Raw genomic sequence first — 12,842 nt, forward strand, 5'->3', positions numbered from 1 at the left:
CTCTTCTGACTGTCTCTGACCCCCCTTTCTCTATCCACTCTCTGTTTTGTGTCTTTATCTGTGGAACCAAAATGAGATCACCTGTAAGACAACACAGAGACCTGATAGTGAGGGAGTGAAGGATTATCACAGGGATACATGGGGGAAAGTAAAGAATAAAAGTCCTGCAGAGAACACAACAGGGCTGCAGACAGTGAGAGAAAATGAGCCTAGAGAGCAGAAGAGGAGATAAAAGCAGGAGAGAGGCTGTGAGACAGGTACCGAGAAGGAGGAACACAGAAGTGTACAGACTGGATATGCAGACTGCACAGAAGGAGCTAACCTGAGGGCTTGCACCGCTTCTTCCCCTCTTCACCTCTGCTAGAGCTACTGAAACTGTCTTAACAGCAGTGCTGCAGAAGTGGTTTGGACAAACCCCTGTTTCCCTCTAAACTCCTTCGTCTTGACACAGCTGTACATTTCAGAAAAATCTGGGTAGGTTTTCTTCCTAAAGTCTTTAACTTTCACAGCCACTTACGCAATTTGTTATCACAGTCAGGAGGATCACAATTGCCAAAACGTGGCCTGAAGGGTTGCACAAAAGGGCCGGTTACAAGACAGAAGAGCAGAAAATTTCAGAGCCTTTGCCTGGCTTTCAATACTTCTCAGGCTTTAGGGGTTTGGTGGATTCAACTTTCTAGTAGACTGAAAGTCTGCTCATCTAGTCTTGGGAATCTTTCAAACAGAATCTATATTCTGGATCCTTCACTGAGGGCATCTCAGAAGTACAGGAATCAAGAAAATGCTTCTTTCCTCTTGCTTTGTGATGTATGTACAATAAGTTAGTTGCAGTAGGTGTCTAAGGGCTTGTCAGCTAAGAGAACGTGTCCTTGGCACTATTTCATTGAAAGTAAAACCAAGGGTGAAGTTGGCTTCAGCCTTTAATAAATCCACAGTTCATCTCTTCCTGATAGGAAACAGCAGCTAGTAACTCACAATGTTGTTTAAAATATTCATAGCAGGAATCAGTCAGATAAGGGACTCACATAGTTCCAATCTGTGTTCCACAGTGGCCTACAAGAATCCATATTTTTAAGCTGTAAAATAACATCATTTGTATAGCAGTATTTCTTACTAATGAGTGTTCAGCCAGTGAAAGGATTTTCGTCTTTAGATAAAGAAACCTCACATCTGAGTAGTAGCTGACAGAGGCGCAATGACTTGGCTCGATCACAGGTTGGAAGCCCTAAATTCTAATAATTCTAATCCTGATGTCCACCTGGGGAAGTCACTGCATATTCCTGGCATTCATTTGCTCTCACTTGTGAAAACGGGAGGCTGATTAATTAGTACCTGCTGAAGGGTTCACAAGGACCATAAATTTTATTACTACATTTTTAAAAATAATTAATCTTACACTAGTATCAAGTCTGCCTCAATCCCACCGTGCAGCATTCAGCAATTTCGCAGCTCCTATACCCACCATGGCTGCTCTATTCACTTACAAGTTCCCTTCTGTTGGCAGAAGAGCAGGGCTGCCTTATGAACAAATGCACAGAAGGACTCTTGAGGCCAAGGAGAAAGACGTAAAACTTGTGCAGTTTTGTTCTGCCCTGGCTGTGTGTATGCTTGGAAGGGGGGTGAATGACAAGCAAAAAGAGGTCTGCAGAGAAGTACCATCTTTGATTAAAGAAAGTAGCATAACAGAAAAAACACAGAAGCTTCAGAGAACAAAAGAAAGCTGTGTAATTTTCAACAGCTATCCCAATGAAGTTATAGTAGCATCACCATCCAACCATTGCTTTGTGGACTTGTTAGGATATGTCATCTCCATCTGTCACTGGAGATTGGTCCAGATCTTAAAAACTACACCCCACTTAGGGCACTGAATTTGATCACGAAAAAATCTGATATCATGTCCAGCAAACTTCACACCATGAAAATTGAGTGCCACTTCTCCGAGTTATTGACACTGTTGTTGCATTTTACAACTTTCCTGCAATCATTTTATTTAGCTGTGAATGTTTATCCCAGTGTTTAGGCAGTGGACAGTTCAATTTTCTAGATTTAATAACATTCTCTTTTGTGTGATACTAGTAGGTCCTTCCATGGCAAAGGTCATTATTTCAGCCGTCTCCCAGATAATCTGGTAGTGTCCATGTAAATTGACTTCTGCAGAATGGGGATTAGTTTTGCTGTACGACCCCGTGCTACCTCCTTTCACCTAAGGAGGGGAATGACTGATTTGGAGTTCTGATGATGTGCTGTTTTGTTTTTCTCCTTAACCATGTTACATGCTCTTCAGAAGAATCTGTTTGGATGGGACCCTCTCCCTGATTCAAGGGGAGCTATCACCACTTTTCTGGCTAGGGATCCCTTTCTACATGTAGACGTTGGAGTCCTTTTCTTCAGCTGGCTCTCTGGAGGGAGTCATTTGGGGAGAAGGGAAGCAGTGAAATAGTTTGATGAATGGCATCAACTTACATCCCCCAGGAGGATTCCATATGTTTGTAGCAGATGTTTAACACGTTATGGCAACACAACTGGCTGTGTTGAAACAAATTGCAGGGTGACCATCTAACTGTTGTCAGTAGTGAAGTTTTCAACACTTCTGTCTCACCCTGGGCAGTTACTGCTCTTCTCTGTAGATACCTGTGAACTACATACCATGTTTTTGCCAGAAAAATAGTGAAGAACTTTAACTGTCCAATAAAGTGTTATTTAATTGGAACATCTCAAGGAACAATAAATCCTGAAGCTATGTTTGTTAGTTTTCTTTTCTTTCTTTTTTTTTTTTTTTTTTAGAGAAGAAAGGTGCTTTGTAAAATCTTATAAGAATAAAAATAGCTTCAGGATTTTAGTGTCATCTGCAGTTTTAAAAGTGCCTCCTCCCTTTGTGTTCTTGTTCCCAAGAAGAGTTAAAGCATTTGAGGATAGATGTTTTGATGAGTAAGGCAGTTGTCTGTGATCCAGCATCTCCTAGCTCGTGTCCTGGAGCTCCCACAGACCTCTAGTACTTCTTCAGCATTCATTCTTCGTGCCTCAATTTCCTGTTTGTAAATGAGAATAACTGTTCCTCTGTATTTGTCTCTTGTCATATTTAAACATGTAGGGGAAGGGGACTGCGGGGTTCCTGGCACGGTGGGAGCCTCCCTTTTGCTTGTCCCTCTTTAGTGAAAATTTCTAAAATGACCGTAGGAAACAAAGTTACTTTCCAGACCGGCATCAAGAAGTACAGAAAAATCTCAGCTGCAAATTTCAGAGGAAATATGAACGTTGAGAATTTTCTCAAAAGATGTGCAGTTGGAAATCTTGCTTTTTGGCTTAATCTGCATTTTAGGAAACTTCAGGAGGGGGAAGCAAACAGTGGACAGGATATTTTTTGGTTCTTTTTTTTTTTTTTTAGTTCGGTAATATACAGCTTTACCTACTATTAGCTGCGGAAATGGCTGTCATCTTAAATATGTTCATATTGCTTTAAAAGTATCCCTTCAATGCTGAATATTACAATTATTACAAAGAATTCTCTTAATTGAGATTTTTCTGGGCAGAATCCAAGCATTCGTTCAATCATTGCTGCTGCAATTTGGGTTTAGGCACTGCTGCCAGTTCCTTTGTGTAATCTTGCAACTTCAAAGACAAGGAGAGAGGGAGGTGGGCAGGAAAGCATTTAGGAAAATTATGTCTAACTCTTTGAGTATCTCAGTGAGCATAAACTGTTGTTCATGGGTTGGATAATCTTAAGAAAAGCATGTCTCTTGCCCTGGAAGCCTGCTTCCCATCTTGCGTTCTGTGGGTCTGAAAGACATGAGAAGGTAATATATGAAATGATCACAAAACATGCTTTTTCACTTCAGAAGAATATACATGTATGGTACCATGTAATCTAGTGAATGTGAAAACAAAGCTGGAAAAAATAAATCTGTAAATGAATATTCAAAATGCTGCTTAGTTCTTGATTTAGAAAACAAAAATAAAAAACAAAAAACATGGCAAAGCTGCATGAAGGAGGGCTATGTTATTTTTTTTCTCCAAAACGTTAGCTGTTGCTTGGATGGAAATGATTGGGAAATGCTAATATTGACAAAGAAACCAACTCATAAACAATTTAGCTTCAGTTTTCCCAGCTGAGCCTGGGAAAGCAAAACTAGGTTGAAAAATACACTAGCAAGGTTTTAATTATGATTTTAATAACGAAGCTTGAACAAACCTCTTGCTACCAGTACATCAACTGCCCCCTCATGCTGTTTTCCCAGGCCTGATGGAGGGGCCCTGGGAAAGCAGTTTGATAGCAGGCGAGAGAGCATAATGATCAGTGTAACTTCAGTCAGCACTGTAAGTGCTTGACATTTCAGAAAAACAGGATCTTTTACTTTGCTATCTTTATTTGGGAGCAGGTGATCAGGTTCAGACAGTCAGTTTGTCATCTTAAGCTCTTTGTGGCTGAGACCTTGTTTGTTTTGCACTCTCAGAAGTGCCATTCAGTCTCATGGCAGAGTTAATAACCCTGTGATTTCTACTGAGCACAGATTGCTCCTGGAATGTGCTATGTTTATCTGGAAATAGACTGGTACTTGGGTTCCAGCATGCAGATGCCAGAGAGTTTCCTCTGCCCATCTGCCTAGGCAATGAGCTGGTCTGCATGTCAGTCCAGCTCTAGGAATCACAGCCAAGCTGTATCAGGGGTGGATTTCTGCTTTATCTGCCTTCACAGCAAACTGGAAAAGGTGTTAGTAGAAATACTGAGAGAAAATAACAGGAAAAGAAAGGGAGCAGTCTGAAGGCAAAGGAAGTAGGAGGAAAGGTGGGGAGTCCAGGGAAGGAAGCAACAGGGAAACTGTGAAGCTGGGAATTAATATGTGAAGCACAGACAAGAATGGGTTCATAAGTAATGGGTTAGCTCTATGGAGTGAAATTCAATTCTCTCAAACTCCATACAGTTATACCTGTGAGGAACCTGCCCTGAATTGTTCATAACTTCTCAACATTCCAGTTTCTGCTTCTGAAAACTCAAGCCTATCAGAAGTGTGATGGAGAGGTTTTTTGTATTGTGATACATATGATGTAATATTCAAGAGACAGACCCTCCAGACAGTGGGATGGCTGCAGCTCTAGGCACTTCTGAAACAGGAGAAAGTGGCTTTAGTGTTTTGGGCTAAACCATGGAACTTCTTCCGTGTTCTGATTTCAATTCAGTAATGTATTTATCAGAAAAAAAGTAAACCAGCCTTCTTGCATATTTATCTATCATAAAATTGGCTTTATCTGAGATTGTTGTTATGCTTTAAGTTCACAGAGAATACACTATATCCTTTACACACAACAAAGAATGTAAACCCCAGCTTTAAACGTAAAACTCAATTCAGTGCTGGCGGGGATTCACAAAGCAATTCCTTCACGATAGTGAAAGCACTATAAACTCGGGAAGCTAATTTGCAATACTGGCCCCTTAAATTGCACAGTTGAGCATGTAAGAGCACTATTGTGTCTATGCGAGGATGTGGAAGATTTGAAAGCTGGGGTCACATATAGTTGACTTTTGTTCATTTACAAAACAGTTTCATAGAATCAGGATGGAAAACAGAAAACACACACAAGTCTTTGGATACATCACCCTGCACTTTTCTTTCCAAAATATCAGAATAATGATGTCACTGGAGGGGGCAGGGGGCAGTTGTTGAAGAAATGCCAAGACTGTCCCTGATGAGGAAGGGATCTTGTCTATAGAATCTGAAGCTGTTCAAAACCGTAGCATTTTGGGCAGGACTAAGCCCAGTCAGTTTACAAGAAAACCTCTGCATGAGATCTGTGCGCAAGGCCCAAAAACAAGGGTGGGAGTTGGGCAGCTAGACAGATACATACACATTTTCATAGTTTATTCACTGATACACAGCAAAATTCCCTGGCATGTGGGGTCCTGCAACAGTCCTTGACAGTGCAGGGGTGCACATGTGAGATTTTTATGGAAGGTGCAGGGGGAGGACCAATGGAGCCCAGTTGAACAGTTCTGTAGAGCAAAAATGTAATCTCTGCCTGAAAGAGCCATGATCTGCTGCTTAAGGGGTGTGACAAGCCAGCCTCCTGGAAAATAGCAGTCTGAGTCCTTTGCAAAGGAATCAAATGAGGAACAAGGCTATTACCTCGTGTCAAACTGTGTCTAATAAAGAAATGGAAATCCCCTACTCTGCCACAAAGATCAAGGAGAGCTAGGATCATGCTGTGTGACACAAATAAATGAATAGCGAAACAGAAATGGAAAAACATGGGCCCAAATATTACAAGAAAATATCAGACCCTGAAATGATTGTCTGTCTTAAACAATAGACTATAACAAAACACACGTTACAAATATGGTCTGGTTTTGTAATGTAGTTTTGCTATTTTGCAGAAATAGATTTGGAACCATAACTGTTAAATTCTATGTGTATCACTCTATTTTTATATTACATTAGGAAAAAAGAAAGCCAACACCAACAAACATCTACACCTGGGGAGCCCTGTAACTGTTCATTACCAAATATATGAGACATTAGCAGAGATATTTCTAATGAGATGCTGGCACATCTATTTTTCCGTTACACTGCACTGTTAGACATTCCTGTAGTGTCTTGTTCTTCTACTAAGCTTTAAGAGTCCAGACCTGCATCCCACGTCTTGCAAAGCATCATGAAATAAACAGGACTTCTTATCAGTACAAGGACACGTCTACATACTTGCAGGATCTGGCCCTTAAAGAATTGTTCTCTCTTTTGTTATATGAGAGTGCAACATCCAATTTACTAATGCCCTTGTTCCCGAGCTATTGATTGTTACTGAGAGTAACATGCTACTTCTGCACACCTCTCAATTTCTTTCCCTCCAGCCCAGCAAGGATTTTTTTGAGTATCAGGACCAGTGATGTATAGTTTTCCTAGGGATAGCTGAATTGAACCTCACTGTAGATTTCTTGATCAGATGCTGTTGGACTTGAGATGCAGTTGCCCTATGCACAAAAACAGTAAAAGAGACAACCTCTTCTACACAGTTACCTATTTTTCTGAAATTCATAGCTGTCAAGCAGTAGTAAAATTGTTTAATGGGCTCAGAAGTTATTGGCACACACAGAGAACTCAACTGCACAAGCCATATTTACTTAGGAAACCAGGCTTAGGAGTGTTGGCTTTTCCCGTGTCGCAAACATGGGCTCTTCGTTCAGTTTGGTATGCATTTTGGAAGTCTTTCCAGTCTCGAAGTGTCATCCTTTGAAGTTTCTCTGGCAGATCTTCGAAGGCATTTCGGCAGGTCTCACTGAGGTACCAGTCAATGAGTGACCTCCCTCCCACCTCCCTGGTCTCATTCTTTTGCGTCCCAGGGATTCTCCCGGTGCATCAGAAGCCCACTGGGTGTTACCAGGGTCACCCTGCCGACGGGGATTAGCCAGCTCGCCTTCGGTGCCTTCTGAGAGCTCGGCGGGCTCAGGGATCATGTGCAGCAAAAGATCCCAGGCAAACTGCCTCTGGGCCGCCCTTCCCGGGCTGCCGCTCCCGCGGCCCCGAACGGCGGAGACGCCGGCGAGGCACGGCTACGGGAGGGACGAGTTGCTCCAGGCTGCCCTTGGCGGCTCCGGCCGAGGGCACCCGGAAAGTTTTCTGGCGAAGGAGGAGGCAGGCGAGAGGGGCCGGCGGCGGGGCGGGCGCGGCGGAGCGGGCAGAGGCGCGCCAGCCGGCGGGGCCGGGAGGCCGGGGCAGGGCCGAGCCGGGCCGGGCGGGGGCGGAGGAGGGGGCACGGCCGGGAGGTGGAGCCGGCTGCGCTGGCGGCTCCGGCGCTCCGCGGCTGCCGGGCACGGGGCGCGCACGGTAGTGGGAGCCCAGCGCCGCCGGGAGCCGCCTGCCGCTCGGTCCGTCTGTCCATCTGCCCGCTCGGTCCGTCTCCCGGAGCCGCAGCCGCGGGAGCTGCTGCGGGCGTTGGCAGGTAACAGGGGGGTTTCGCCTCTGGTGCCCGCAGGGCGCGCAGCCTGTCCGCGGGCAGCGGTGCCGGCTCCGGCTTGGTACCCATCGCCCTCCCGCTGCCCCGGGACGCCCGGGGGTGCCGGCGGGGGGCACCCACGAGGGGCGGCTCTCGCCTCCCTTCCGCCGCCGAGTTGTTTTCCCGGGGGAGGGGGGATGTGCTGGCGCGCCGTGATTCCCCGGGATGCTGGGCGTGCAAGTTTCCGGGGCTGAGATGCCAGCCAGCCCGAGAGTACGGGAGGTCGGGGTGGGCGCCCCGGCTGCCCGAGCCAGTTGAACTCGCCCCGCTGGTAACAACTCTGTGGGTCGGGCCCCGGGAGCGTCTCCGAGAGCCTCAGAGCCTGCCCTCGATATTTCTGTATTCTGTTGCCCCCCCCACCCCCAACACCCATCCCTCTGGGATCCCTCTTCCCGTAAAGGCAAGCAGAGGAGCCGCTGGCGCTCGGAGGTTGTGCCCGGAGCGTCCTGCCCTGCTTCTGTCGCGTGTTGGGGTATGCTGCCACCATGGAAGTTCGGATGAGGAAGGTGGGAGAGTTAACTATCCTTCTGACTTCAGCCTGGCCCGCTAGGAATTTTCTCTTTCACACTTCGCTGATCTGCAATCCCACCAGCCTGGGCCAGTGCCCGCTGTCTAACAGAAATTTATAGTTGCAGCAATATATTAGTGAGGTACTACATGGGGGTTTTGTAAGCTAAACAACTGGGCACTTAAAAGTTTTATCATAATTTTTGTATTTAAATGTTAGATTGAGTGAGTAAACAGCATTTTCAGATGCGTTGTGCTTGAGTGTTTGTTTTCCTGAGAAGTCTGTTTGATAATCATAATTTCTGGTTTTTGGTTGTTTTTTTTTTTTTTCTCTAGTACTTCTCTCAGCAGTTAGTAAGCTTGGCCTGACTACTGCTTGCATTTCTATAATAAGAGAAAATTTGAACACAAAAAATAGACTCCAGGCACACAATTCACTGAATAGCCAATGGCTACCAAAGCTGCTTAAGCAGAAGTGTGCTGGAGATGGTTCTGTGCCTGGCTGGGTATATGCAAATTGTGAACACGAGCTCACCCTGTATTTTTGATAGTGGGTAAAAAGTGTATGGAGTTGTTAAAGAGTTGTATCAGTTCAACAAGATATATCCAAGTGTGCGATGGATTCTGCCAATAAAAGGCTTATTTTGGTACTTAGTGCTTTTGTAAGGAGCAGTGGTTGTTCTGTCACAAAAGTATACAAACTGAGAGCAAATTATAGGCATGTCATTTTGAGAAATAGGTACCTTCTTTATCTTTTTCATAATTTGGGAGGAATCTTTAGCATAATGTACAGATGCGCTTCTTTATCATCTGCTTTCACTGAAGTATTTGTATAGTATGTTAAAATGATTCGAATGTTTGACCCTCCCTGGAAGGCAGTTAATATTTCTATATTTGTTATGGCCGCGGTACAGTTTTTGTTGGCGTAAGCTAAAATACCATGTGGTACAGTTGCCACGAATTTAAGCGTAGCGGGGTGAGAAGGAGAAAGGAAGAGCTTTAACTTCTCTGAGATGTTGCAAACTACCGTCAAAATCCAGATAAAATTTCTACCCTTCCTGCAAGGCAAAATTGCTCAGCTACCGGCGTTGTGTGTTTAAGCCCGTGAGATATGCAGGTGAACGGGTAGTTTACTCCTCGGGAAAGGGACAGATGGAGGCGGACCGTCAGTCCGCTGCCCAGAGGGTAATGGGGGCGCCGTGGGAAGCCAGGGAGACCCACGGCACCCAGGGCAGCCGCAGCTTCTCGGGCAGGGGCCAGGGCCAGTTATGGTGCCGGCTCCAAGGGGCTCGCTCGGGTGGTTGATGCTGGCAGTTTCCACGAGAGGGCTTTCTCGCTGTGCGGTGCCAGCGCGACCCTTCGGCAGAGCCCTCGGAGCGCCGGCCGTGCCTCCGCTTGCTTCTAGGAACGGAGGAGCAGAATGAACTTGGGGGTGGCTTGCGCTCACAGGGTATTTCAGATTTCCTTTGTAAATTACGGGGAAATCCCTTTATTACCCCTGAGGCGTAAGGGTAAGACATCCTGGGAAGAACACCAGTCTTCTGTTTCCAGGCTCCCTTAAAACTTAGAACGGATCCCAACAACTTAATTTCCCCACAGCGGAAACCGAGAAGAGGCTGAGTGTGTTTTTCACAAAAGGGGAGTGGGGGGATCAGAGTGTTTGCATCCTCGACTCAGATGATGGCAACGAACAACTCTGTCCTGGCGTGATCTCATTTTTGGCTCCTTTAACATGTATTATACTTCTCAGGGTGGGGCTAGGCAAAAGGGAAACAGGAATCATTGTGTGAGTATGAAAATGCTGAGCTATCCTTAAGCTCTTTGCCAAGTTGTCTATGTGTTGTTTAGTTCAAATAATTTCACACACACACCATTGCAGGTCTGTTTTAAAAGGCAGAAACTGTATCTGCAACCAGTAATAATATTGCAGTTCATAAAACATGAGAAACATCTGTTACTGTGACTTCAATTTGTTTCTCTCTCCTTGGAATAACCGAGTTGACAGCTCAGTCAGGTTTAATGTCCTATGCTAAACCTTTGCTCGCATGTCCCATGGCTAATCATGACTCACAGAATCAATAAACTCAGCTACTGCTTCACTGCAGTGACTCAATGGGGGAGCGGGAAGGCCTTCAGACCAGCTCGCTGCATGGAGCTAATCCCCAACAGCAGACCATGGGAGTCAAATTTGGGTTTCTGCAAAACTGGGTCTATCATTTGCTCTTCCCACTTTCAGTGTGGCAGAACTGGCTGGGATCTCAGTTATCAGCACTGAGCAAGTGAGGGAGAGGATCTGCACTGCTGTAGGGGTAGTATTTTCCCTCCTAGCACCTATTGTCTTGGCTTAATCTATCCCAGGTTGAATACTGTAGGCAGTTGAAGCAGAGCCATCTCATACTTCGAAGTGTGTTTATTGGCTTTAGCCTCTCATTGCCTTGCCTTTTTTTTTTTTCTTTTTAAGTTGGGTTACTCTCTTCCCATCCTATCTCCCCCAAAAATCAGAATCAGAGCAGAGGCAAAATGTGAATTAAGTGACTGTATTTTTGTGAATGGGTTTTCTTCCTTTGCCCCTGCCTTCCTTGCTGCCTTCTGAAAGATCTCTTCATAATTAAAATATTATGACTATTCTTGTGGTAGCCCTTCACTTGTGGCAAGGATCCTAATTTGACATCAATGAAAAAATACTAGTTTCTGGCATAAGGGCAGATGACATTTCATCAGCTAGTGCATGCCCATTTTTTTTTTAAACCAGAGTGCTAAGACCATATGGACAGATAATGAGTTTAAGCTGATAAACAGCTTACAGATTTGCCCAACTAAAGGACTTTTTTCCTAGAAAACACATTTTCCTTTAAAATAAATAATGAAGTTCCTGTGTTTTTATTTAATTATCTTGACTCCTGTCTGTTCTCACCAGGCTGCAGGAAAACAGGCACAACTGCTCTGGGGACAGAAGCTGCTGGATTTATGGGGCTGTAGGTCTTAGAGGAAGAAGGACTTGAAAAGTTCAGATGCTATGAAATTGAGGCCTAAGGCATCTAAATAAGCAGATGGTGGTCCAAGTTGTATTTAGAGAGTTTTGTGAGGTATTGCATAGTTTTTGACATCTTGAAGATGAGTCATTGCATGAGGTGGTAGTAGGTCTGAGGTCTGTTTGGGAGTTATAATTAAGCCAGATGGATATCTATACTCCTTGTTAATTCTGTGAGGCTGCTGAAGCAGTTCTTGTCTGGGAATACTGTTGCAAGATAATCCCTACTCCTGCTTTTTCAAGAATTTTTTACTAATTTCAGTATGATTTGTTTGTTTAATTTAAACTGATTTATCAATAAAATGTGAGGGAAAGATTTTGTATCCATTTTTCTTGGGTTTTGAGGGGAAAAAAAATCCCACAAGTAGTACAGTGAGAGTTGGAAAATAACTTGTTTTGGGAAGTGGTGGTCTTTAGTTTTCACTTTAAAACAGCGACTCAAAGCAAAGTGTTGTATCTGCATGAGAGGGCAAAACCTGTGTATTTCTTCCCCAAGATGCATAGAAGTTAGCTGTTTGGGAACTGAAAGTGCTCATTCCTTTTTAAGCTGTTTCTTATGAGTTCTCTTCTTTTAAATATTTTTTTCCCCTGGAAACAATTATTAATCTTAATTGGAAGTAGCAAAAGAAGGAAGAAAACGGTTGTACAGAAAATCAGTACAGACAACTCCATTCTTTCTCGTGCTGCTTATTCCTTCTAAAACTTAAATGTTTTTTGTTGTTCCTTCCCTTTATACTGTCCACTTCTCAGCACTGGGAAGATTATTGGACTTTAATTGTATTTCATGTGAAGATATATTCCAGATGGCTAGAGCTCAGCTTTCTGATGATCACTGCTGTCTCATTTGTAACTGATATGACAGCAGAGTTGCATTTGGTCCTATCTTTGCTTATGACTGTAGAGTTCAGCATTCCTCTTGTGTCTATTTCTTCCCCTACACCAACATTTCTTATTTTCTTTTCACTGTTCTTTCAGTCTTGAGTTTCCAAACAGGTGAATGAGTTATACTCTCCCACAGCTGCAGAAGACTCTGGTGAATTCAGTGCCCACCAAACAGTTGATGAGTCTCCCCCCTACCCAGCCTCTTATCTTGGAGCATTTAGCAGCTACTTTGCTGTTTATAAGTTCTGCATTGATAAAGATCTGCCTTGGGCTAATTTAGTATAAATTGTCTGAGACTGAAAGAAATGGCTATCGGAAGGCAGTGCATTGATCTTTTTCTGTTAACCACACCATCTGCTAAACCAGTTTGTCAGCATGTTTTTATTTATTTTTGCACGGATAAGATTTAAAGAAAGAAACTATAATAAAGATGTTTTAC

General features: G+C 44.1%; 2 protein-coding genes across 6 annotated transcripts in view; one reads left to right on the plus strand and one right to left on the minus strand.

Moving 5' to 3' along the window:
* Positions 1-7,540: 7,540 nt before the first annotated feature.
* Positions 7,541-8,470, minus strand: LOC135416566 (basic proline-rich protein-like). The gene has a single exon (XM_064659783.1). The coding sequence runs from the start codon at positions 8,468-8,470 to the stop codon at positions 7,541-7,543; it is 930 nt and encodes a 309-aa protein (XP_064515853.1).
* The window catches only part of TSPAN18 (tetraspanin 18), a 121,506-nt gene continuing 116,420 nt past the window's right edge, over positions 7,757-12,842 (plus strand). For 4 of the 5 annotated variants that reach the window (XM_064657814.1, XM_064657818.1, XM_064657819.1 and 1 more), the window contains exon 1: positions 7,757-7,929. The gene's annotated coding sequence lies outside the window, so the exon portion shown is untranslated. Of the gene's footprint in view, positions 7,930-8,395; positions 8,490-12,842 lie in introns of those variants that run through there. The other variant, XM_064657816.1, reaches the window with a different exon arrangement.

Source organism: Pseudopipra pipra, chromosome 6, assembly GCF_036250125.1.
Source record: "Pseudopipra pipra isolate bDixPip1 chromosome 6, bDixPip1.hap1, whole genome shotgun sequence".
NCBI lineage: Eukaryota > Metazoa > Chordata > Aves > Passeriformes > Pipridae > Pseudopipra > Pseudopipra pipra.

Excerpts from the sequence above, each read along its gene's own strand:
- LOC135416566 (XM_064659783.1), bottom strand. The coding sequence starts at position 8,470 with ATGGTGGCAGCATACCCCAACACGCGACAGAAGCAGGGCAGGACGCTC.